The sequence below is a fragment of the Bison bison genome, unplaced genomic scaffold (assembly GCF_000754665.1).
Source record: "Bison bison bison isolate TAMUID 2011002044 unplaced genomic scaffold, Bison_UMD1.0 scf7180017864526, whole genome shotgun sequence".
Lineage (NCBI taxonomy): Eukaryota > Metazoa > Chordata > Mammalia > Artiodactyla > Bovidae > Bison > Bison bison.
This window is the reverse complement of record NW_011495077.1, coordinates 4271654-4298555: the sequence shown is the minus strand read 5'-3', so window position 1 is coordinate 4298555 and position 26902 is coordinate 4271654. Positions and strand designations below refer to the sequence as shown.

Here is a 26902-nt window from a genome sequence, read left to right as displayed (position 1 = left end):
ACAAAACTTCACATGTAGCAACTGGTGACAAAATATTTGTGGATTTATTTAACAAAGGAGTTGGGAGAGGTCAGAAAAGGAGGGTGCAGAGCATCACACATATGTGCACATGCTGAACACTTGAGGATTTCTTCTCAATCTGACCAGACCCAGAATATGAAGCAGAAATGGAATCTGTGCCAAGGGGTTTCCAGCCCCCTTTGAATTCTGCCCAGTGTGTATGAGGACGTACCGAGACAAGTTCCGTGGCAGTTAGAAAGTGAACTGGCTGCCAAGATGGAGAGGGAGGAGCAAACAGTCTTCACCTTCTACTATCCCGAGGTTCCCAAAGTCAAGGGGGACCGGAGATACCGAAGGGTGAGGAGATGCCTAGTTGTAGTTCAATGGGAAGAAGAGGACTTGTTTAGAGGTGGGTCTAGACAGAGTGTCCTAAAGATAGGTAAAAGATGACCCTGACCGTTTTTTATGGAAGGGGTAGGGAGAGATGTCCTAGGCTCACATGTGGGGGTACTTGAGGTAGAGAAGAGCAGGAGACCCCGGGGAGTAAGGGTTATCTTCTTGGGTAGGCAATATCTCCCTATCCCTCGCCCTTGTAGCCTACCCTCCCCACCCAACATCCGAGTGCCTTGATGCCACCCCAGAGGCGACAGCAGCATGTGGATCAGACACACACCTACATCCGAATGTTCTGTGGCAGCCTCTGTGGCTTTAGCCTCCTAGTGCTGATCTGCATGTCCCCACTGAACTGGGTGCAGTTCCTGGTGATCAATGATGGCCTTGAGCTCTACGCAGGACTCTGGATCCCATGCAACCATGAGCTGTGCTGGAGCCACACACCCAAGCCACCCTGTGAGTGTCACTGAATTGAATGCTGCAGGCCCCACAGTTCCAGAATTTTCTGCCACATTGGCTCTTCATCTTTTTTCCTCCAAGATCTTTTGACCTTCACCTCTCTGAGTCCAGAAGGGATCTCAGCCGGACTGTGAACATGGACGTCCTTTTCTCTGATATCCTCAGTGTACCCTTTCTCCTTCATACCTCAGGTCATTTCCTCTTCCAAATTATGAGCTGATAGCCTTTTCCTCTCTGTGAAGAACTTGTTTGTCATTTATGAGCTGTTCTTGTGATGCAGTGAGATTGTTAGTCTAATGTGGTTTGCAGAAATGGGAGTGCTGGATCATAACTGGAAGATACAGCAAAGCGTCTCAGCCTCCGTCAGTTTTAACTTTCAAGGTCAGTTCGTTCTGCTAACTGTAGAAGAGAAGTTGAATGCGTGTCAGATATGTAGTATAACAAATGCCAGGTATTTAGAGAATAAATTGTCAAATTTGTGTGAATTTAAGTAAATCTGAAGATGCAACACATAATATTAAAAAATAAATTTCTAGGGGAACTTCCCTAGTGGTGCAGTAGCTAACAGTCCCAATGCAGGGGGCCCAGGTTCAATCCCTGGTCAGGCTACAAGATCCCACATGCCACAACTAAGACCTGGCACAGCCCCCAAAATAAATATATTAAAAATAAATTTCTAGGGCTAGAAGATACCATATGCATGAAGTTTTTCAACCAGAACTAAGACTTAGAGGAAAGCTAAAACTGTACTATACAGTTTCCCCGACATCCACCAAGAGATACATTTATACAAAAGAAACAGGTACTGTGAAAGAAAGCATACCAAGTAAAGTGTTTATTTCTCTGAAGATGAACAGGAATCCAAGATCTGGGGGGAGGGGGCATCTATCCAACCCTGAAGTGGAGTATCACCTGTTTGGCATGGACTCCTATTTAGTATGGGTTTCCCAGGTAGCTCTAGTGGTAAAGAACCTACCTGCCAATGCAAGAGGCATAAGACATAGGGGTTCCATCCCTGGAGGAGGGCATAGCAACCCCGGTATTCTTGACTGGAGAATCCCATGGACAGAGGAGTGTTGGTGGGCTACAGTCCATAGGGTCGCAAAGAGACATAACTGAAGCAACTTAGCATCCATGCACACATATTTAGTATCTGGAACTAAGGGGTAGGATCCTAAAATGAGATCTTCAGAAGGAACTAAAATGAAAGGCAAGCAGACAATTCAACTGCATCTTCAACTAAAACTAAAAACTAGAGAAAATAATTGTAACAAATATGAAAGAAGGTTAATGGCCTTAATATATATTAGATGATATACAAGTTTTTATTATAATAAATAAAATACCTACATAAATAAATTTTTTGGAAACAATTTACAAAACAGACACTGCAGATGTCTAACAAACATAGAAAAAATTACTTTAACCTCAATCCATCATTAAAGAACAGCGAATCAAATGAACAATGAGATAGGATGTTGAGCCATGATATTAACAGAGATGTGTAAATGGTAATATCCGTGCACAATGCTGCACACTCCCACACCATGAGGAACAACCAAAGCAATATAATAAGTGCATCCAGAGATTTACGCTCACTAACTTCATTTCTAGAGAAATGGAGTAAGAGATAGAGGCATAGTGACTTCCCTGGTGGTCCATTGGTTAAGACTCTGCTTCCACTGCAGGGGGTACTGGTTCAGTCCTTGGTCAGGGGAACTAAAGATCCTGCATGTCTCATGGTGCATAAAATAAAAATAAAATAGATATAGGCATAAACATTAAGCTGCAATTGTACTTATGTTACTGGGTACCCAGGCTAAACCTCAGGCTTTGAGATTATTATTTAAAATTTTTAAATAATTTTGTTTATTTTTGGCTGTACTGGGTCTTCGTTACCATGTGGACTTCTCTCTGGTTGCGGTGAGTGGGCTTCTCATTGCAGTGGCTTCTCTTATTGCAGAGAATGGGCTCCAGGGCATGTGGGCTTCAGTAGGTGCTGCACGTGGGCTCAGTAGTGGCAGCTCCCCTGCTATAGAGCTCAGGTTCAGTACTAGTGATGCATGGGCTTGGTTGCTCCACGGCATGGGGGATGTTTCCAGACCAGGGATCAAATCTGTGTCCTCTACATTAGCAGGCAGATTCCTTACCACTGAGCCACCTGGGAAGCCCCTATTTAAATCTTTAATGAATCAGAATCTTGAAATGTTGTCACTTAAGCAGTAGTTTATTTCTTGGAGCCTTGAATTCACCTATGAGGCCAACTATTGTTTGGAGAATGTCAACTGAGTTCTTTAAGTACACAGTTGTAAGTATCCACCCTATTTCCAATGTTGTGCTGTGCTGTGCTTAGTCGCTCAGTTGTGTCCGACTCTTTGTGACCCCATGGATTGTAGCCCATCAGGCTCCTTTGTCTGTGGGGATTCTCCAGGCAAGAATGCTGGAGTGGGATACCATGCCCTCCTCCAAGGGATCTTCCCAACCCAGGGGTCAAACCCAGTTCTCCCACATTGCAGGTGCATTCTTTATCAGCTGAGCTACCAAGGAAGCCCATTTCAATGTTGTTGCTATTGCTGTTGCTAAGTCACTTCAGTTGTGTCCGACCCTATTCGACCCCATAGATGGCAGCCCACCAGGCTCCCCCGTCCCTGGGATTCTCCAGGGAAGAACACTGGAGTGGGTTTCCATTTCCTTCTCCAATGCATGAAAGTGAAAAGTGAAAATGAAGTCACTCAGTTGTGTCTGACTCTTAGCGAACTCATGGACTGCAGCCTACCAGGCTCCTCCGTCCATGGGGTTTTCCAGGCAAGAGTACTGGAGTGGGGTGCCATTGACTGTGCTAGCATTTTATGAAAAAGACTTAAGAGAAAATACTTTTTTTTTGGTTAACTCATGTTATAAACAAAAGAAGGGGAAAATGAGTCGCCAACTGAAAAATATTTAAGCTAATCAGGAGTGAGCACACAATGGGGCAGCCACACAGCTGGCCAAGGAACTTACCTGGTCATACCCATAAGGCCTCTGCTGCGGTGGCTGTGGGGGTCCAGGCTGTGCCGGTCTGTAACCCCCATACTGCTGACCTTGTCCCTGTGGGTAGTTAGGATACTGAGGACCTGGGCCACCCTGTGAAGGACCGTAGCCCTGCTGCTGTTAACTAGTATTAATTCTAGGGTCAATAATTAATCTGCAATACAGATTTCGTTAGGAATGCCCCAAATGTTATCAGTATGTCTAGGATTCATCAGCCTGTAATAATAACATGCTATTGTAAGGCAAGTGCAGAGAAAAAGAGAGTGAGCCAGGCAGTCAGGCAAGAAAAGGGAAATTTATTAGAGGGAAAAGAGAGGGTGACTGGCCCTTAAGGAGAACGAGCGGCCTCCCTGTCTGACGGCGGCCTTCTTATACCCCACCGATGAAAAATTCTCTGAAGGGATGGTCACGTAGCTGGAGGTCTGGAATCTGGTGGTCTTGCAGCTTTGAGAAGATAGGCGCCAGTGAGATAACAGGATGCCATTTGGGGAATTTGGTCAATCTCAAGGATCACTGTGATTTATTCTTTGTTTGCGAGGTCGACATTATGAGCCATCTTATCAGTGAAACCCCATGTGGACCCTATCATTCCAAACTTTTTGACTTAGGATAAGGGCCGAAGGTCAATCTTCTGTAACTGCTTCCTGTAGGACAGGGGCATTGTGGGGGTGAGATAAGAAAAGGCTGGAATGTGGGTCAAGGAGATTTGTGTGAGGTCAATGTTTTTGATAATCTGAGTGAGTTAGAAGTTTGCATGCAGTTCTCCAGTTTGTGGATAGTTCGGTTGGTGAGGGCTTGTAGGCGATCCTGCCACTGTAAGAGTTGCACTGGGCTCCATAGAGGTGATGAGAGTTGGGGTCTGGGGCCCTGGCCACCTTCAGTCTTCAGCGGTGAGTCCGAGGAGGCTGGGCAGAGCTGGGTTGGAGGACTCCTGCTCAGGACCAGGAGTGGATGTCCGGATCCCTGGAGAGGGATTTGGGCAGTCGACCTTCCAATGTCCCTTTATGCCACAGCTGGGACGTGGACCTGGAGGAAGCCTTGGCTTTAGCCATGAACACGCCCGGTGTCTTTCTTTGCCGCGTTTGAAGCAGGGCCCAGGTGGCTTCCTTTCTTTGCTGGTTGATGGAGGCTTGGAAACCATGTAGGGCAGTGGCTAAAAGGTGGTATTTGGCCTGATCTCATTGGGCCTTCTCTGGCTTTGCCTGTTCTTCCCAGTTATTGAAAATCTTAAAGGCTAAATTTAAAAGGTCTCGTTGAGGGGTTTGAGGGCCGCCTTCTGCCTTTTTTGGTTTCTTTCGGATATCTGGAGACGACTGGGAGATAAAATGGGTCTAATTTTGTATATTTTTGTAGCGCTTCCATTAACATGGCTAGAAATTGTGCCGGGTTTTCTTCTAGTCTTTGAGTTATTTCCCGGAGCTTAATCAAAGTTGACGACTTTATGCCCTGCCTTTTGAAGGCACACAATGAGGCAAGCAATCATAAGATTATGGGCTGCTCCTCCAGATCTCCCTGCCTGATAATCCCAGTTGGGATCATCTCTGGGGCAGGGAAGCTGTGGCCCCTACAGGCTTAGTCTGTCCTGTGTATCTCATCAGCATGCGCCTGAGAGGCTTGCCATACTCCTTCCTTCTCTTCTGGGAGAAGAGTGGGTGAAAGGATGATGTAAACATCATGCCAGGTTAAGTCACAAGACTGGGTAAGATACTTGAATTCTTTTAGACAATTATCAGGATCTGAGGAGAAGGGGCCAAGACTCTTTTCAATCTGAGATAGATCAGTGAGGGAGAATGGGATATGAACCCCAACAATGCCTTCTGCTCCAGCTACTTCCCATAAAGGGAGGAGTGGAGCAAAGGAAGGAGTGGGGTCCTGTGGTGAAGTTTCCTGTTTTAAAGTTGTTCAGGACTGGGTACACGGAGGGCATCTAGGGAGGTCGGGGTAAAGCCTTGGGACTCTCAGGGTAGAGGGTGGGGCTGAGGTCCCCGTGTATCTCTGGCACAGGCTGGGGAGGGGGGTTGGGAGCTGGAGGCCTGCGCTTGAGAAGGAGGAAGGTAGGAGGGTTCGTAAGGTAGAGGTTGTGGAACTGGACCTGGAGCAGCTGCAAGGGGATCAGGAGCACTAGGGGGTGGGCTGTGGTCAGGAGGGTCGAAGGAAGAAGAAGCAAAGTCTGAACAGGGATCAGGAAACATTGTATTAGGAGGATGTGGCCCAGAGTGGGCTAAGAGCATTTGAGAAGTAGAACAGGATTCACAAAAGGGGGTCGAGAGCGAAGAGCAAAGAAAGCCTGAACGTAAGGGATTTCTAACCACTTAACCATTGTGGCGGCAGAAGTTACCAAAGTCCTGTAGAGGATTATACTCGAGAGTTCCCTTTTCTGGCCACTGGGACGTGTTATCAAGTCTGTATTGTGGCCAGACAGTGTTAGAATAGGAAATAAGTCTTTTTGGTCTGATCTCCCCTTGGAAGCCCAAAGCTTTTAGGTTTCGGAGAAGGCATCCTAGAGAAATAGATTTTGAGGGCAGGGATTGAGAATTTCCATTTGCAGCCGAATAGGGAGGTTAGCTGCTACTGCTGCTCCTAAGTTGCTTCAGTCGTGTCCGACTCTGTGCAACCCCACAGATAGCAGCCCACCAGGCTCCCCCGTCCCTGGGATTCTCCAGGCAAGAACACTGGGGTGGGTTGCCATTTCCTTCTCCAATGCATGAAAGTGAAAGTGAAGTCGCTCAGTCGTGTCTAACTCTTAGTGATCCCATGGACTGCAGCCTATCAGGCTCCTCCACCCATGGGATTTTCCAGGCAAGAGTACTGGAGTGGGGTGCCATTGCCTTCTCCAATAGGGAGGTTAGACAAGGGCGAGAGAAAGCGAGGAGAAAGATCCGAGAGAAGAGGCATCCCCGTTCTCAGGATTTTCTCAGAGAGTAATAATGGTCTGCTTTGAAATAGTCTGCTATTTCAAAGTCAGATGGGGCACAAGGCCAAGGGCCCGAGGGCCGTGGGGATCCTCCCGCCTAAGTGCCTAGTGCTAGGACTTGGAAATGAAGCAAGAGAGAGAGAGAGAGAGGATCCAAGAGAATGGGATTTCACTCACCCTTGGAACCGATGGATGAAATGTGGGCCAGTGTGTGGATGTCAGTCCAGCAAGACAAGTGGAAAGTCCCGTCCCGGACCTCATCTCAGTTTCTCGGCCAGGTCTAAGGCAGGGGACCACCGAAGGTGGGCTTGTGAGAGGAGCCCACCCAGTTGTGGTGGATCTTCCCTCCCGGGTTTCGGCACCAGAACGTAAGCCGAGTGCAGAGAAAAAGAGAGCCAGCCAGGCAGTCAGGCAAGAAAAGGGAAATTTATTAGAGGGAAAAGAGACAGTAACTGGCCCTTAAGGAGAACCAGCTTTCTGACGGAGTCCTTCTTATACCCCACCACCGAAAAATTCTCTGAAGTGATGGTCACATAGTTGGAGGTCTGGAATCTGGTGGTCTTGCAGCTTTGAGAAGATAGACGCCAGTGAGATAACAGGATGCCATTTGGGGAATTTGGTCAGTCTCAAGGGTCACTGTGATTTATTCTTTGTTTGCGAGGTCGACATTATGAGCCATTTTATCAGTGAGACCCCATGTGGACACTATCAGCTCTTATTGCCCAAGTTCAAGAACTACAAACTTTTACCTACTGGACTGCAAAAATTTAGCCACCTCTCCCATGGTGTCCCCAGTCATCTCTGAGACTTTCACTGGGGCTATCTCAGATGGGCTCAAAAACGTGTGTGTTCCTGTTCGTCCTAGACTTACTGCAGGCAGTTGTTCTACCTCTTTCTTCCCCTGGTTCTAGATAACTGATAACCTCTGTGCTGTATTGGTGATGGGATGAAGAAAGAATGGGAGTAAAAGATGCAATCCTTCATTTCTACTGTTAGGTCTCAGCATGCAACAGACCTTTCTGCTAGTTTCCTATATAACATAAGTGAGATCAGACCATAATGTAAAGAAATGGAATGTGTGTTGCCAGTGAGAGGAACTTGAACTGTTTTGCAGAGGGTAGAGAAGAAAGCCTGAGTCTTTAGTCCAGAGCCAGGACTCTGGGAACCATCACACAATAAACACCCACAAGCTGTGTAGGGATGTTTGATTCTGGTGTACCAACCAAGTACGAGTGAATCTAAATGCAAAGAAGGTTCCTCTTTGCAGAACTTCCTCTCCAGAGTGCTAGGTATCCATCCAGAATCTCTTGTATTCCAAAACCACCTCCTTTGGGCACTTCCTATGAACCTGGGGGAGTTTTGATCTTAAGCTCCTGGAATGAAGGCACAATGGCAGCAGCTTGGAGGTTTAAATTTGGCTAAATAAGTGGGCTGATTCCTTCGCTTGTCTCCAGCAGCACCTTCCTCATCCTCAAAGTCAATGTCTACTACTTCCCATCTCCATCCACTCAATCTGGCTCCTTCAGAGTTAAAAGGGGCTAAATCTCTTCGGAGCACTGCTACCCTGGCTTTGATTTTTGATTTTTGCTGAAGGAACTAGAGTGAAGTGAGGGGAGCCCTCTTGGAACATTTCATTACCAGATGACTTCTCTACTCTGCTCTTTCTTCTTCTTCTTTTGTTGTTGTTGTTGGGAAAAGAAGGTTTGCTTTATTGCGGAACCCAGCAACCCAGGGAAAAGGTGGGCTTGTGTCCAGACACCAGCTCTGAAGATTCTGCTCCACCATGAAAGCTTCTCAGATGGTAAAGAATCCACCTGCAAGGCAGGAGACATGGGTTTGATCCCTGGATCGGGACGATTCCCTGGAGAAGGGTATGGCTACCCACTCCAGTATTCTGGCCTGGAGAATCCCATCAACAGAGGAGCCTGATGGGCTATAGTTTATGGGGTTGCAAAGAGTCAGAGGTGACTGTGCATATAATTTATATATTTTATATCTCTGAATGTTTCTAAAGGGAGAATCATTTGGGAAGGAGATCAGAGTCTTCATTATCTTCCACTGTGTGCAGACTTTTTTTCTGATTGGTTGGTGGTGAGGTAACAGGGGGCTGTTTTAGGAACCTTGTGCTCAGGCTGAAGTCACCATCCTTTATGTGGGTGGGGGCCTTAGTTCCTAGTTTCAGGACTTAATGAAGCTCAGGTTCTTTTTTTGTTTGTTTTTTGGCTGCACTGGGTACTTGTTGCTGTGCGTGGACTTTCTATAGTTGCAAAGAGCAGGGGCTACTCTTCATGTGGGCTTCTCATTGTGGTGGCTTTCTGTGTTGTGGAGCAAGGGCCTAGGGCACTCAGGGCTTCAGTAGTTGCTATATGTAGGCTCCAGAGTGAAAGCTCGGTAGTTGTGGCCTAGGCAGCCTAGTTGCCCCTCAGCATGTGGGATCTTCCCAGACCAGGAATCGAACCAGTTTCCCCTGCATTGCAAGGCGGTTCTTAGTCACTAGACCACCAGGGAAGCCTGAAGCTTGGGTTCTTGATATCTCATCACAGAAAGAATTCAGGGAAAGACAAAGTGATAGGTAAGAAGAGGATTTATTTAGAGAGAAACACACTCCACAGACAGAGTGTGGGCCCTCTCAGAAGGCAAGACCAGGATGCTCTTTCATCTCATGTTGTCTTTTCTTCCCCACTGCTTCCTTCTGGGGTGTCAGCAGCCTTAAAAGAAATGAGCATCTCACGTGAACCAAGCTTATTTGTTCACAAGAGTGGGGTGGCTTCCAGCCTGACACCTCTCACTTGCCAGAAACTCTTGGGCAAAGTTTTACTTTCCTAATAATGGAAGGGGATCTTGCCCATCAATTACAAACTGCCACATGGTTTCTCAGTCCACTGAGAAATGCTACTTCTCTCTTGTCGGCCAGTGCCCCCTCCTGTCCTGGCAGCTTTTGCATGCTACCTGGTGGGGCTCTGAAGGGCAGAATCACTGACTAGGATGATACTAAGAGTACCAGCAAGGATCTTATCAAGTTTTTCAAATGATTTGGACTTCTTCTCTGCCAAATTGAAAATGATGTCTCTTCCAGGATATTAGCTTCATTGTCTTCCTTAACTGGGAGGCTTGTTTTGCTATTCCTGCAGCCTAAGTCCACATCAATGCATGTCCTTAAAGAAAGCTTAGAAATGTTTGGGTACAGGTGACCCCCATGGGTGTTCCTTCTATCTAGGGCGCTCCTCTCTGGACCAAGATTTCTTACTGTCATGTACAAGTAGGGACTTTTGTAACAGGTTCTAAAGTTTTTGAAACATTAATAGGTAAGCTGCCATATAAACTGTTGCTTAGGGCTTCCTTGGTGGCTTATTGGTGAAGAGTAAGCAGCCAATGCAGGAGATGTGGGTTCGATCTCTGGTCCTGGAAGATCCCACAGGCCATGGAACAACTAAGCCTGTGTGCCACAATTACTGAGACTGTGCTCTGGAGCCTGCAAGCCATGACTACTGAAGTCCATACACCCTAGAGCCGAAGCTCTGCAATAAGAGAAGCCACCACGTTGAGAAGCCCACACGCCACAGTGAAGAATAGCCCCTGTTTGGCACAATGTAGACCTAGTGCAGCCAAAAATAAATAATTTCATGTTTAAAAATTGTTGTTTAAAAGCTAAAATATGATTTCTTCTTACAGGATGTAGAGGCTTGAATTCAGCTTTCAGACCTTTGTTTTGTTACATGAATTTTAGAAAAAACTATGAAGTTAGCCAAATGCAGCTGTTTTAGACTCTGAAGCTAAGTGCTTAGTTTGATTAGATAATTTGTTGCATATCATTATGACTGGTAGACATGGTTCCTCTAAGGGTTTAGACTATACGATGCTGCAGATATGCTGCAAATCTTTAGTTGTTCTCATGGAGTTGTGAGTGATCTTGTTTATGGAGTTTTCAGGCAATGAGAAACTGAGACTGAAAAGATGGTTAAGAAGAACGTGAAAGTAGTCTTCCCCTCGTGGTAGAAGAAAGACTAGACTGTAACATCTTAGACAGGAGTTGGACTGGATATCTTAGTCCTCTTTTGTGTTTTAAGTATCGGAACTCATGTGAACCAGCGTAAGCTAAAGAGCGAACGTCTCCATAGAGATTCAGAAGAATCTCATAACTCCCAAAGGCAGGAAGTTTTCTGGACCTCAGGGGATTCCAGAGGAGACTGTGACCTCAGGCAAAGAAAATCAAGCCAACTAGTCATTCAGTCTCTCCTGAACTCCTTTGTCACTTCACTTTGTTTATGCTTTATCTCTACAGCTCAGTTTTTCCTGTTTATTAGTATATAAGTGCCTGGAAAGGGGGCTAGCTTTATATCTTTTTGGTTCACGCAAGCAAAAGAGGAAAGTAGCATCAATCAGTTCCAAATCCAGATATCCAAGCACAGAAATTAAACTGGTACCTTTCTTTGGTCCTACCAAAGAAAGTCAAAGGAGTTGTAAACAAGGGTCCAGGGCTTGAGAAAAGGGCTGTAAGGGCCCATGGAAGACTGCAGGCTTAATACTGCAAAAGATGCTTATCACACTGGGCTTCATGCAGCTCAATCTAGCTGATGGCTCTAGCTGGCTAGTTCTGTATATAATTTTATTTATTTATTTTTGGCTGTGTAGGTCTTTGCTGCTGCATGGGTTTTTCTCTAGTTGTGGTGAGTGGAGGCTACACTCTAGTTGAGGTGCATGGACTTCTCTTTGTGGTGGCTTCTTATCGCAGAGCGCGGGCTCTAGGGCTCTTGGGTTTCACTAGTTGTGACACAGGGGCTCAGTAGTTATAGCTCTAGGGCTCTAGAGCACTGGCTCAATAGTTGTGGAGCAGCGGCTTAGCTGCCTCCAGGCATGTGGGATCATGCCGGATCAGGGATTGAACCCACGTCCCTTGCATTGGTAGGTGGATTCTTTACCACTGAGCCACCAGGGAAACCCCTAACTGGCTAATTCTGAATGACCTAGTTTTCAGAAAACGTGCTGCCCTTGGGTTTTCATGTTTTAATATAGCTAACTTGTTGAGGCCATGTACCACCTGACCTCTGTGGGTAGGAGGGTGAAAAAGTAAGTGAAAGTGAAAGTTGCTCAGTCTTGTCTGACTCTTTGCGACCGCTTTGGTATTCTCCAGGCCAGAATAATGCAGTGGTAGCCTTTCCCTTCTCCAGGGGACCTTCCCAACCCAGGGATCGAACCCAGGTCTCCCACATTGCAGGTGGATTCTTTACCAGCTGAGCTGCAAGGGAAGCTCAAGAATATTGGAGTGGGTAGGAGGGTGGTTTCTCTTAATGTAAATTACTGTTATTGATTTTTGTTAGCCAGTGGTATGTTCTAGACAACAAAATAAAACTTAAGAGGCAGTTTGTGGACTAGGATAAGCTTGGTAGTCTTCTCTCTAAGGTTACTTGGAAGCTGGATTTGGCTTTTTAGGCATAAAAGTGCTTAGAGAACTTTTCCTGGTAGGGATGAGCTGGCCCTTGTTACATTGAGACAGAAAATAAGCTAGACAAGGAAGCGCCCTATGAAGAAATTGAAGATATTGGTAGATCTGTGGTACCTGAGTAAAGATATATCTACTTGTAAGTTACTCCATTTCTTAATTCTTCTGTAAAACTGGGGAAAATAAAATACAAAAGAATTGTTCTGTATTGCTGGGGAAGTCAAGTGAAGGATCTATTTCATGTTAGGGAGAAGGCAATGGCACCCCACTCCAGTACTCTTGCCTGGAAAATCCCATGGACGGAGGAGCCTGGTAGGCTGTAGTCCATGGGGTCACAACGAGTTGGACACGACTGAGTGACTTCACTTTCACTTTTCACTTTCATGCATTGGAGAAGGAAATGGCAACCCACCCCAGTGTTCTTGCCTGGAGAATCCCAGGGATGGCGGAGCCTGGTGGGCTGCCGTTTATGGGGTCGCACAGAGTCGGACACGACTGAAGAGACTTAGCAGCAGCAGCAAAAAGTAAGGGTTGGCGGGGCTTCCTTGGTGGTCCAGTGGTTAAGAATCAGCCTTGCAATGCAAGAGACACAGGTTCAATCCATCCCTGGTTTAGGACAATCTCGTGCTGAGGAGCAACAAAGCCCGCGAGCTGCAACTACTGAGCCCATGTGCTGCAACTTCTAAAGCCCACTCACCTAGAGCCTGTGCTCTGCAGCAGGAGAAGCCACCACAATGAGAAACCTGCACACCCCAACAAAGAGCCCCCACTCAACTCGCCACAAGTAGAGAAAGCCTGAGTGCAACCATGAACACCCACCACAGCCAAAAAATAAAATAAATAAGTAAATAAATCTTTTTAAAAACCCAGTAAGGGTTGGCATGTTCCCTCTTCTTTCTTACCAACACCCAGTCTGAAGGGGCAGAACCAAGGAGAGCAGAACCCTGGAGCCAAGAGATGAGCAAGAGGTGTGTTATGGCACCAGGGTCAGGGCATTGGAGCAAAAGAACCTTAGTGGACCTGTCCTTAAACACACATGAGGTGGGGCCTTGAGAGACTCAGAAAAAAAAGGAGGTATTTGTGGGGTGTTAAATTCCTGCAATCCAGTAAACTGGGGGCTTGAAATCATTACGATATGGGAGTTAAGGTAAATGTGACTTCATTTTATAGTCACAGGCTGATTGTTCATGCCAGATACATTTAAAAGAGAAAAATAAATAGAAACAAACTCCAACAATGGTAAAATCATTAAGCAAAGTATTTTGATATGATAGACTATCTTGTAGCCATTAAATGTGATGTTCACAGCAGATGATCTGAGAAAAATCTTACTGCATCATCTCTTTAAAAAAATCACTAAATTCAGTATCGTGTCGACTATGTACAGGGGATAGAAAAATACCAGAAAGAAACCAAATAAGATGCTAACAATGGTTGTCTGTGGGTAGTGGGAATGTGGCTGATATACTTCCTGCTTCCTGGCACTTTTGCAGTCCCTCCAGTGCTATATTGAGTATGTATTACTTTTAGAATTAGGAACAAGAAAAAGTTCACACACGTGTTGTAATATTGGTCACACCTCTTATAAGCTGGTCTACATCTAAGTTACTGTGTTAACGTACCCAGAACTATTTGTATATTATCTTTAGTTTTACAGTGCAGGTTTTGCCTTCATAGTAAAAAATTCCGAATATCAAGAAGAGCTGGGAAAGATTCTTACCTTGTGCCCTGGATGCCACATAGCAAGCTCAGTTTCATCCTCTTTAGTCTTCACTCCCTTCTCTTAAGACTCTGTCTGGTTTTCTTAAGGAGAGCTTCCCAGCTGGACTAACCAAGCCTCTCCTTCTCTTTGGCAGATTACCTCCAATATTCCAGGGCCTTCTTCCTCATCTCTGTCTTCACCATACTTGTTGTCCTTGGCTGGCTCTTCAGTTCTTGCCTCCCTAGAAGAGGAAGGGTGACCGGTAACTTGGATCTGAAGGTATCCATGCTCAGCTTCATCTCAGGTACAGACCCAGATGGCAGGGTAGTACTGTGGTAAAACTGCTGAGGGAACAAACTTCCTCTGTGTGGGTTTTTATCCCCTTTTTCTTGTTCCTTTTCTCTTTTTCATTCCATCAAGTTGCCAGCTACCTGCCCTGTCTTACTGTATGAAACACATTCGTTAGCTTAACCCAGGGAAGAGGCCTCACCTTGGCCAGTCAACTTGGTTAGATTTTTATCTCTTTGATCCTTTCTATGTAATATGGTATGGGCTTCTCCAGTGGCTTAGTGGTAAAGAATCTGCCTGCAACGCAGAAGACGTGGGTTCGACCCCTGGGTGGGGAAGATCCCCTGGAGGAGGAAATGGCAGCCCACTCCAGTGATTCTTGCCTGGGAAATCCCATGGACAGAGGAACCTGGCAGGCTACAGTCCATGGGGTTGCAAAAAAGTTGGACACAACTTAGCAACTAAACAACAATGACAAATAATGTGGTGTCTGGAAGTAGAAGAATTGGGGGTAGCAGTCAAGGCAAATTAAAGACACTGACAGATGTGACATGTTTTCTTCTGGTCCTAGCCTCCTGCTTGCTGCTCTGCCTCATCCTGTTTCTGGAACAGGTCGACTTGTATACTTCAGAAACAGTGGACTCAGCTCTCCTATGGCCCTATCAGGTTAATTGGGGGAGTGACTTCATATACTTGTTTGCGGGTGAGTCAGTCCCCTTCCTGCCTTAAGCTAGGAGGATGGAAGGGGAAATCAGTTCTCGAAAGGGAGGAGGAATCTAGGAGAAATAGAAGCACTAACCGTTCCTATTAAAAACATTCATACCTCAAGAGGCAGTGTGATATGGTAAATAAAACATGCATTTTGGAGCCTGAAAAAAATCTAGAATTAGTAACCTGTTCTACTAACTGGCTTCCCTGGTGGCTCAGACGGTAAACGTCTGCCTGCAAAGCCAGAGACCCGGTTTCAATCCCTGGGAAGATCTCCTGGAGAAGGAAATGGCAACCCACTCCAGTATTCTTGCCCCGAAAATCCCATGGATGGAGGAGCCTGGGAGGCTACAGTCCATGGGGTCGCAAAGAGTCTGACATGACTGAGGGACTTCATTTTCACTGTTCTATTAGCTGAGGCACAGATGGGTTGAGAAACTTGCTCAAGACCATACAGAAATTAGGAACTATGATTTGCATGCAGGAGGTTCAAGCTTTGTCCTCATCACGGAAGAAGTACAGTAATGAAATGGGAGTGCAGGAGGGTAAAGGAACCCTGCTGGCGGGGGTGGGCAGGGGATTGACTTCACTGAAAAGAGCCCTTGTGAGCTGAGTATTGAAAGAATGAGTTAGAATTTTCAAAGTCCAAAGACCATCTGTCTCTTGAAACTCACCTCAAATTCTTCTCTTCCCCTAGGGATTGTCTCCTTCCTCAATTACATAACTTCCAGATCTCCTTCTCTGGATCAAGACATCACCGCAGTTCCTACAGAAAAGTCAAGGCTGGGATTTGGTCCAGTGACTCTGCCTGTTGAAGATGCCTTGTCAGAGCTTCTGACAGAATCTTCGAGTGAGATCAGCCAAACCCATCAAATATAGAACTGTGACTGATAAGAACCCAACTGTTGCTTGACTTAAAAACAGGGGAGAAGCTAACTGAGTAGGGAATGATTGTGCAAATTTGAGGAAACTCTCCTAATATCATGTCCATATAACTGAAGGGGACAGCATTAAAGCTGATAAAATCTCCTTTGTGTATGTTGCATCCAAAATGTGTATGATAGTCATAAAGCAAATAATGAAAACTCCCAGAAGAAAAAGTTGCTAAAAGAAAACATCAGTGTTTAGGTACACAGATCAAAGAAACTAGCAATAAATGGCAGTGCATTGAATCAGAGCTCTCTTGGGAATCAGGGATTTCACAGACCAGAATGGTGCATGCAGGAAAATGTCACCAATTTTGTTTGAACTTTTCTTTGCCATGTGTGGCCTTGGGAATACTCAGGATGGAAGGCATTTGCACACTATTATTGAATCTGAATTGGCCATCATTACCAGAAATGGAATGAATATCATGGAGATAATACCTACCCCCCAAGGAGTTAAGAAGTGCTGGATAGATTTAGGGGAATCTATGACACCCCCCCTTTCTATGAGGAATGGTAATTTGAAACCCTTATAGTCTATTCAGCAAACTGACAGCTTCTTTCTAGGCTGGGGGTTATGTGAACCAGACATCTGTAAACTCTGAAATTCCTTTTTTTTTTTTTTACTCTGAAATTCTATATGCTCTTTTCTGTGAAGAGGGCTATACTGTCCTTTTTAAATTTATTTTTAATTGGAGGATAATTGCTTTACAATGTTGTGTTAGTTTCTGCCATACAGCAACGTGAACTCCATCAGATTCTTGATAGGGCTCTGACCCTTCTGATTCTTTAGGGATCTATTATGTCTTTCCAAGTCAAATGAGGCTAAAGGACTTTCTTAAGCCTAAGCATATATGTGGACCAAATTAAAATTTTTCTCCATGTTTTATATACTGTGTAAGACAAGTAAGGGTAGGGGCATTCAGGTAATCACATGAATATTTTGATGGCTAGAGATCCCTTTTAAACTCAGACCAGATTCCACGCAGAAGGTCCCGGGACATTCATCCTGTCTTTTACTCCTTTAGTAGCTGCCACTATGCTTCCATTGGTTGAGGTCCATCCTTCTTCTCCTCAAGCCTGGCAATAGAATGGAATAGTGGCCAGTTTCACCCCTTGCTGCTCGTAAAGATAAGCCTTGGGATCCTTTTGTTTTAAAGATTCATTGATAATCATTGTATAAAACAAACATGACAGCTCTAATAATCCTGGCCACCCCCATCAGTAATTACCAATCATTTCCAGATGGTAACTGGAAGACTGTTAGGTTAATACTTCTGCTTTTATTCTTAAAGGTCGGAGTTAAGCAGCACAGGCCTGTGTATACCCACCCACAGAGACACACACAAACGCATGAATATAGACACACCCCATTTTGACCCTGCCTCAGAAAACCCTTCTCTCCATGTTGGCGATCTTAGTTAGGGCAGAGTCTAGTGTCCCCCTGCTTCAACGGGCCTCATTTCAGAGGCTCTTCAGGCTGTTCCCGGGCCTTTGTCTGGTTGTTAGATATGGAGTTCAAGTCCAGCTTCCCCTCCTCTTGTCACCACTCACGCTAAGTATACCCTACAAGTTGACCAATTCAGAACTTAGTGGGTTCAGAAGTTTTATTTATTGTATGATTTGGTTTGAAGACTGTAATTATATGACTAAGGAGTTGAGTACTGGTGACTCGTCAGGGAATGGAAGTTTTAACTGCGGTGAGAAGGAGGAAGCATGTGTGAATGAGAAGGAAGGATGCTAGTTCTTCAGAAAGTAAGCATCAAGGCCCTGGTTATTACCAGAGGATAGTAGCTAAGTTTTCTACCTTGCTATTAGAGAACGATCTTTAAGCATAGAGAGCCCTTAATCGCTCCTTTAGAAACTGAATGCTTGGGATTTTTCTGATGATTCAGTGGTTACGGGATTTTTCTGATGATTCAGTGGTTAAGAATATGCCTTCCAATGCAGGCAACACAGGTACCATCCCTGGTCAAGGCACCAAGGTACCACATGCCATGGGGCAACTTAGCCTGTGTGCTGGAGAAAATGGTGCACCACAATGATAGATCCTGTGTGCCACAACTAAGACCTGACTCAGCCAAATAAATAAGAAGAAACTGAATGCTCTATTTTCTTCTTACTCTCTTTCTTTGCTTGCAGAGAATCCCTTTAAAAAGCTTAAATAGACCTCCAATTAGATAGCTCATGGGGGGTACTTTCCTTATGGTCCAGTGACTAAGACTCAGAGGGCCTGGGTTCAATCCCTGGTCAGGGACGTAGATCCCACATGCCACAACTAAAGGACTCACATGACACAAAGAAGTTCAAAGATCCCACTTGGCACAGCTAAGACGTGGTGCAGCCAAAAATTACTAAAAAAAAAAAAAAAAAGTGGGGGGAATGGCTCATTAATGACCCTTTGCTACATCCCCTCTGCTCCAGATACATTACATGACAGGTGAAGGGAGAACGAGAGAGGGGAGGGGGAAACACACACGTATAGCTAGGTCAAAACAAGACAAACATTTTCAAAAAACAGAAAAATAACAAAACCCCATGCTGTTATTGAGTTAAGCCAAAGACTTATTGGGCTCAAAGTCCAAAAGTTTGGCAGAGGTGAACAGGAAGACAGTTCCTGTGGAGTGAAAAGGAGTAAACTGCTTCTCAAGATATGGACTAGAGCCAAATTCCCAGCTCTAGTTCAAACTAGGGACTTAAAAGAAGCTGAGGACTTCCCTAGTGGCGCAGTGGATAAGAATCTGCCTGCCAAAAAAAAAAGAAAAAGAAAAATTGACCAGAGCATCCATGAGCTCTAGGACAACAAAAAAAGAAAAAAAAAAAAAGAATCTGCCTGCCAATGCAGGGGTCATGGGTTCAATCCCTGGTCCAGGAAGATCCCACATGCCGCAGAGCAACTAAGCCCCTGCACCACAGTTACTGAACCTGTGCTCTACAAGCCCACGCTCTCGAGCCTGCCAGCCTCAACTACCAAGCCGTGTACCCCAGAGCCTGTGCTCCACAACAGCAGAAACCACTACAATGAGAAGCCCATGCATCACAACTAGAGAGTAACTGGAGCAACTGGAGAAAACCCAGCCCATGCAAAACAACAAAGGCCTAATGCAGCCAAAAATGAAGAAATTAATTTTAAAGATATTTTAAGAAAAGAAAATCGGGGCTGCACTGTATTTGGAACTACAGATCCAAAGAGGTAGAAGGACACAGGTACAACCCTGCTTTACGAAGCAGTGCACTGATTCATTAACTGGGTTGTAACAGAACAGGAAATCTGAAATATCTTATGAGACCTGACCCTGTACTGGGATCTTTGGCCAAAACAAGGAAATCCCAAAACTATCAGATGCAATGAGCATACAAGAAGAAAAAGAAACAAAAAGAGCCAGGAAAATTTTTTTGGTGCCTGAAAATAGGAATTCTAACCATATAAAGAAATGTTCATTTCATTTCGTTGATTATCTGCTCTGATTTTTATTAATTTTTTCCTTCAATTTACTTTGCATTTAATTCGCTGTTATTCCAGTTTCCTAAGGAGCATAGATTATTGATTTTAGATCATTTTTCTTTACTAATACATGCACTCAATGCTATAAATTTCCCTCTAAACCTTGCTTTCACTGCACCCCACAAATTTTGGCAAGATCTATTGTTCACTGTCATTTAGTTCAAAATATTTAAAAATTTTAAGTTCTCTTGAAGTTTTTTCTTTGACCCGTGTGTTATTTAGAAGTCTGTTATTTAATCTCTAAGGGCTTAGGGAATTTTCTAGTTGTCTTTCTATAGTTGAATTTTAGTTTAATTCCATTGTGATTTGAGAGCACATGCAGTATAATTTTAATACTTTTAAATTTGTTAAGGTGTGTTTGATGGCCCAGAATGTGGTCCATCTTAGTGGATATTCCACGTGAACTTAAGAAAAATTTCCTGTTGTTGCCCTGAAGTGGTCTATCACTGTCAGTTATATCCAGTTGGTTGATGGTGTCCTCATTAATGTTCTAGTTGCTAGAGCTGTCCATTTCTGATGAAGAGTGTTGAAGTTTCATGGCAAATAGATGGGGAAACAGTGGAAATAGTGACAGACTTTATTTTTGGGGCTCCAAAATCACTGCAGATAGTGACTGCAGCCATGAAATTAATTAAAAGACACTTGCTCCTTGGAAGAAAAGTTATGACCAATCTAGACATCATATTAAAAAGCAGAGACATTACTTTGCCAACAAAGGTCCATCTAGTCAAGGCTGTGGTTTTTCCAGTGGTCATGTATGGATGTGAGAGTTGGACTATAAAGAAAGCTGGCTGCCGAAGAATTGATGATTTTGAACTGTGGTGTTGGAGAAGACTCTTGAGAGTCCCTTGGACAGCAAGGAGATCCAACCAGTCCATCCTAAAGGAGATCAGTCCTGAATATTCATTGGAAGGACTGATGCTGCAGCTGAAACTCCAATACTTTGGCCACCTGATGTGAAGAACTGACTCATTGGAAAAGACCCTGATGCTGGGAAAGATTGAAGGCAGGGGGAGAAGGGGACAACAGAGGATGAGATGGTTGGATGGCATCACCGACTCAATGGACGTGAGTTTGAGTAAACTCCGGGAGCTGGTGATGGACAGGGAAACCTGGCGTACTGCAGTCCGTGGGGTCGCAAAGAGTTGGACACGACTGAGAGACTGAACTGAACTGAACTGCTGAAGTTTCCAACTATGATAATGGATTAATCTATTTGTTATTGTAGTTTTATCAGTATGTGGCTCATGTCCTGTTGTTAGGAACATACACTTTAAGGATTGATATGTATTAAGGGATTGACCATTTTGTCATTATGTAACATTCTTCTTTATCCCTTACAACCTTCCTTTTTCTAAAGTCTGCTTTGTCTGAACTTAGTAAAACTATTACTAGTTTTATTAAGGAACTATTGCTAGTAGTAGTAGGAACTATTACTTCCTACTTTCATTTGATTAGTGTTAGCATGGCATATCTATCTTCATCCCTTTCTGTTCAGTTCAGTTCAGTCACTCAGTCATGTGTGACTCTTTGCAACCCCATGAACTGCAGCACGCCAGGCCTCCCTGTCCATCACCAACTCCCAGAGTCCACCCAAACCCATGTCCATTGAGTTGGTGATGCCATCCAACCATCTCATCCTCTGTCATCCCCTTCTCCTCTGCCTTCAATCTTTCCCAACATCAGGGTCTTTTCAAATGAGTCAGCTCTTCACATCAGGTGGCCAAAGTATTGGAGTTTCAGCTTCAACATCAGTCCTTCCAATGAACACCCAGGACTGATCTCCTTTAGGATGGACTGGTTGTATCTCCTTGCTGTCCAAAGGACTCTCAAGAGTCTTCTCCAACACCACAGTTCAAAAGCATCAATTCTTCCACACTCAGCTAAGGATGTCCAACTCTCACATCCATACATGACCACTGGAAAAGCCATAGCCTTGACTAGACAGACCTTTGTTGGCAAAGTAACATCTCTGCTTTTTAATATGCTGCCTAGGTTGGTCACAACTTTCCTTCCAAGGAGTAAGCGTCTTTTAATTTCATGGCTGCAATCACCATCTGCAGTGATTTTGGAGCCCAGAAAAATAAAGTCAGCCACTGTTCCTACTGTTTCCCCATCTATTTGCCATGAAGTGATGGGACCGGATGCCATGATCTTAGTTTTCTGAACGTTGAGCTTTAAGCCAACTTTTCCACTCTTCTCTTTCACTTTTATCTATATGTGTCTTTATTTTAAATAGGCTTCTTTTAGACAACATAGAGCTGGGTCTTCTTTTTTGACTCACTCCAAAAATCTCTGTTTTCTAATTGGTATATATAGACCATTGATGTTTAAATTGATTATTGATATAATCGGATTAATATCTACCATATTTGTCACTATTTTCTATTTGTTGCCCTTGTTCATTGTTCCTATCTTTGTCTTCCTCTCTATTTTTGTCTTTTTTGGTTCTAACTGAGCATTTTATGGACTTTCCAAGTGGCACTCATGGTAAAGAACCCACCTGCCAATGTAGAAGACCAAAGAGATGTGAGTTTGATCCCTGGGTCAGGAAGATCCCCTGGAGGAGGGCATGGCAACCCACTCCAGTATTCTTGCCTGGAGAATTCCATGGACAGAGGAGCCTCGTGGGCTACAGCCCATAGGGCTGCAAAGAGTTGGACTTGACTTAAGTGACAGCATATGCACGCAAGAGCATTTTATGTGATTCTGTTTCTGTCTTTTCTTAGCATATTAGTTATACATCTTGTATTTATTATTTTTTAGTGGTTATTTTTTTTAGTGGTTATCTTTGACTTTGCAAAATCCATTTACAACTAATTCAACTTCCATTTTCAAATAACACTATGCCACTCACGGGTAGTGCAGGTACCTAATAATAATAACAAAAGAATCCTAACTTCTCCCTCCTGTCACTTATATCATTGCTGTCATTAATTTCACTCATACATGAGCATATATAAGTGATACATTGTTGATGTTATCATTTTAAACTATTATCTGTTAGATCAATTAAGAATAAGAAAAATGAATGTGTTTATTTTACCTTCAGTTATTCCTTCTCTTATGCTTTTCCTTTCTTTATATAAAGTTTCTGACTTGTATCATTTTCCTCCTCTCTGAAGAACTTCATTTAAAATTTCCTGCAAGACAGGTTTATTGATAACAAATTCTGTCAATGTTAGTCTGTCTGGGTAAGTCCTTATTTCCACTTCATTTTTGGAGGTAATTTCACAGGTTACAGAATTCTAGGTTGGGTTTTTTTCTCTCTCAATTTCATTCCAGTCTCTTCTTGCTTGTATGGTGTCTGATGAGAAGTCAGGTGTGATTCTTTTCTTTGCTCCTTTATTGGTAAGGTGCTTCCCCCTACCCTACCCCTGGCTTCTTTCAAGATTTTTTTGCTACCTTTGATTTTATGCAGTTGAAATATGATATGCCTAGGTGTAGTTTTTCTTTTCTTTTGGCATTTATCCTGCTTTTGATAGTCTCTGAAATTCCTGAACCTGTGGTTTGGTGTCTGACATCAATTTGGGGAAAATTCTCCATCTTATTGCTTCAAATATTCCTTTATTCCTCTTTCTTCTTTTTCCGGCATCCTGACTTCATGTATGGTACCTCTTTAGTAGGTGTCCCACAGTTCATAGATATTCTGTTCCATTATTCTCAGTCTTTTTTCTCTTCGTATTTCTGTTTGGAGGTGTCTATGATATATTCTCATGTTGAGATTATTTCCTCAGCCATATCCTGTTTACTACTCAGCCCGTCAAAGACATTCTCTGTTTCTATTACTGTGTTTTTCATCTCTAGCATTTCTTTTTAAATTTTTTCTTATGATTGCGATCTCTCTGTTTACATTGCCCCTCTATTCTTGTTTGCTGTCTACTTTGTTCACTAGCACCTTAGCATATTAATCATCATTGTTTTAATATGTGTGATGATTCTAACATCCCTGTCATATCTGAGTCTAGGTTTGGTGCTTGTTTTGTCTCTCCAAACTATGTCTTTTTTCCTTTTAATATAGCTTGTGATATTTTCTTGATAGCTGGTCAGGATGTACTGGGTAAAAGGAACTGTGGTAAATAAGCCTTTAGAAATGTGGTGATAAAGTGTGGAGGAAGGGGAAGCACTCTATAGTCCTGTGATTACATCTCAGTCTTTTGTTGTGTTGTTTTTTTTGTTGTTGTTGTTTGTTTTGTTTTGGCAGTGCCACACAGCTTGTGGGATCTCAGTTCCTCAGCTAGGGATTGAACCCACGCTGTTGGCAGTGAGAGCAGAGTCCTAACCGCTCAGCCGCCAGGGAATTCCGAGACTTCCAGTGAACCTATGCTTCCAGACTGTGAGCTTCACAAGCGGTTCTCAGTTCCCGCTTAGGTGCAATAGGCTGATCTGAACGGGCTGAAGTTGGGAATTTCACTTCCCTCACAGGTCAGAACAGGCTGGAGTTTGACATTTCCTTTCTCCCAGATTGATTAAACTCTGATAAAGCCCCAGCACTTTAGGCTCTGATCAGATAGTTTCTCCTCAGGGAAGTCCTTGTTAAGAAGAACAGAATGCTCTGGTACATTTTTTTTTTTTAATGTATTTATTTTTAAATTGAATAACTGCTTTGCAGAATTTTTTGGTTTCTGCCAAATATCAACACGAATCAGCCATAGGTATATATATATATATGTCCTCTCCCTCTTGAACCTCCCTCCCATATCCCTCCCCATCCCACCCCTCTAGGTTGTTACAGATCCTCTGTTTGAGTTCCCTGAGTCATACAGAAAATTCCCATTGGCTGTCTATTTTACATATGGTAATGTAAGTTTCCATGTTATTCTCTCCATACATCTCACACTCTTCTTCCTCCCCCCAGCCCTGCATGTCCATAAGTCTGTTCTTTCTGTCTGTTTCTCCATTGCTGCCCTGCAAATAAATTTATCAGTACCATCTTTCTAGATTCCATATATGTGCATTAGTGTGTGATATTTATCTTTCTCTTTCTGACTTACTTCACACTGTGTAATAGGCTCTAGGTTCATCCACCTCATTTGAGCTGACTCAGATGAGTTACTTTTTATGGCTGAGTAATCTTCCATTGAATATATGTACCACAGCTTCTTTACCCATTCATCTGTTGATGGACATCTAGGTTGCTTCCATGTTCTAGCTATTGTTAAATAGTGCTTCAGTGAACACTGGGGTACATGTGTCTTTTTCAATTTTGGTTTCCTCAAGGTATATGCCTCCTGGTGGGGTTGCTGGGTCATATGGTGGTTTTATTCCTAGTTTTTTAAGGAATCTCCATACTGTCTTCACAGTAGCTGTATCAATTTAAATGGTTCCTTTTTTCTTCTCATGGGCCAGAAGTATGGGATTCTCTAATATTCACTGCAAGAACCTGGTTAAGTTGCTGGACGTAGAAGTCACTAAAGTGTGAGGACTTCTCTATGACTGGGTCCCATTGTCTATTTTTTCTTTCTTTACTCATGGTTAATGATTTATTACAAAGGATAATAAAGGACAGGAATGGATAGCCAGATAAAAAGTTACCCTAAGACGAGGTCCCGAGAATAGGGGTTTCTGTCCCTATGGACTTCGGAGTGCATCACCCTCCCAGTATGTGGGTATGTTTTTTTTAATTGATGTATAGTTGACTTACAACATTATATAGATTTCAGATGTACAACATGGTGATTCACAATTTTTAAAGTTCATAGTTATTTTAAATGTTGGCTATATTTCCTGGCTATATTGCTGTGCAATATATCCCTGTACCTTATTTACTTTGTACATTATAGTTTGTAAGGGGGCCATAGTTTTTAATCTCTCAGACTTGTTCACACTGAACCTTCCAGTGCAGATTTTCCTACTCTGGTACTAATTTCTGCAGATGTTTCTGTTCTAGTAAGTTTTAATTTCCTATTTTTGCCTTTCTGACTCTCCAGTTCTGCAGGGTCACAGTTTGCTTTAGGATCTAAGAGTTGTTGATTTTTTTCAGTTTGTTTAGCTTTTCTACTTGTTGTTATAATGGAGTGACAACTTCCAAGCTCCTTGCATGCCAGACTGGAGACCAGAAGTCCAGTCTTTCTCTTTTACCTTTCTAATTTTCAAGCAATCAAGAAACATCACCTATGGACTTCCCTGGCAGTCCAGTGGTTAAGACTCTGCGCTTCCCCTGCAGTAGACAAGGCTTCCATCCCTGATCAGGAAATGAAGATCCTGCATGCCACGTGGTGCAGCCAAAAAGAATCATATTTTTAAAAAAGAAAAGAAACAGCACCTAATCATTATGATGTTCCAGGCACTGATGTTGAGCATACACAGCTGAATAGGCTGTGTCCCTGCTGCTGAAGGACGTTGTAGACCAGAAGGAGATACAGACAGACCAGTTGCAAAACAATGTGATGAAGGTTACGAAAGGACAAGTACAAAGTGCTGTAGGAGCACAAATTCTGGGACTGAGGGCTGGGTTCAGAGAAAGCTCCTCTCAAAAGTTAAGAGTAGAATGACTTTTAAAATTTATTTTAAAAGTTTTTATTGAAGCACAGTTGCTTTAAAATATTGTATTACTTTCTACTATACAGTAAAGTGAATTAGCTATATGTGTACATATAGCCCCTCTTTTTTTGGATTTCCTTTCCATTATAGGTCACCACAGAGCACTGAGAAGAGTTCCCTGTGCTATATAATAGGCTCTTATTAGTTATCTATTTTATAAGACAAGAGTGACTCTTGACTAAAGTTAATAAAGATAGGCTGGGAAGTGCGATAGGTACCACGTGCAAGGTAGCTAACATTTGCGCCAAGTGCAAATGAAGGACCATGTTGGGTTAGGAAACGGCAAGAAGAATAAAATGATTTGGAGCACAAGGTGAGAAGGAGGGGAGAGTGAGCCTAGACGTCACTAGGTCATTTTGCTCCACGGCAGGAAGGACCGTGTCCAGCAGGAAACAGATGGCTTTGCTCAAACTGAGTCTAAAAGACTTAAGGGATTATTTACAAGGACCCCTAGGACTGAAAAAGATTTTGGAAAACCATCAGTGAGAAGAGTCATTACCACCCCTAAGACTGATCATGTAAATGAAAGGAACACGTGACCAGAATAGAAAAGGGTGACTCTATGGAGAGGACTAGTCTATCAGGAACTCTCCTTAGGGAAAGGGACATAGACAACCCTCATAGTACCCTGTTAAGGAGAGAACCAGTGAAAAAACACATTGATCTCTACACCTCTGATCTTCTGCCCATGCCCGCCATTGGTCAAACTTCATCAGAGGCTGGATGGAAAGAAAAGCCCAAATTGGTCAGTTCTTTGAACAATGATGGGGAGCAGATCTGGAGGGGCATGTGGAAGATCACCAACAAATCACTGCACCTCCCAGTACCTGACACAATACCTCACACAAATGAGTGATTGGATGACTGAATGAGGTTGAATAGTGAGCAGAAACTCCATCTTGTTGGGTTTCACTGATTCATGCTAACATAATTTTACTTCATAGCAGTGGGGAACAATCAGAGAATTTAAGCAAAAGAGAGACACAATCAGATT

General features: G+C 43.5%; 1 protein-coding gene across 2 annotated transcripts; it reads left to right on the top strand.

Annotated features, from left to right (window-relative positions):
• Positions 1-254: 254 nt before the first annotated feature.
• TMEM202 (transmembrane protein 202) lies at positions 255-15963 on the top strand. Of its 2 annotated transcripts, XR_824463.1 has the most exons (6): positions 255-357; positions 597-849; positions 934-1233; positions 14093-14242; positions 14798-14929; positions 15632-15963. XR_824463.1 is itself a non-coding variant. In XM_010831388.1 (5 exons), the coding sequence occupies exons 1-5, from the start codon at positions 277-279 to the stop codon at positions 15811-15813; spliced, it is 798 nt and encodes a 265-aa protein (XP_010829690.1). In that variant the 3' UTR covers positions 15814-15963. The 2 variants fall into 2 exon arrangements, 1 of the variants encoding a protein (XP_010829690.1); XM_010831388.1 differs by lacking the exon at positions 934-1233 and having other exon boundaries at positions 277-357.
• The last annotated feature ends 10939 nt before the right edge of the window (positions 15964-26902 follow it).

Coding starts and splice junctions, on each gene's coding strand:
- TMEM202 (XM_010831388.1), top strand. CDS start 277: ATGGAGAGGGAGGAGCAAACAGTCTTCACCTTCTACTATCCCGAGGTT. Junction 14,243..14,797: donor CATGCTCAGCTTCATCTCAG/GTACAGACCCAG, acceptor TTCTGGTCCTAG/CCTCCTGCTTGCTGCTCTGC. Junction 14,930..15,631: donor CTTCATATACTTGTTTGCGG/GTGAGTCAGTCC, acceptor CTCTTCCCCTAG/GGATTGTCTCCTTCCTCAAT.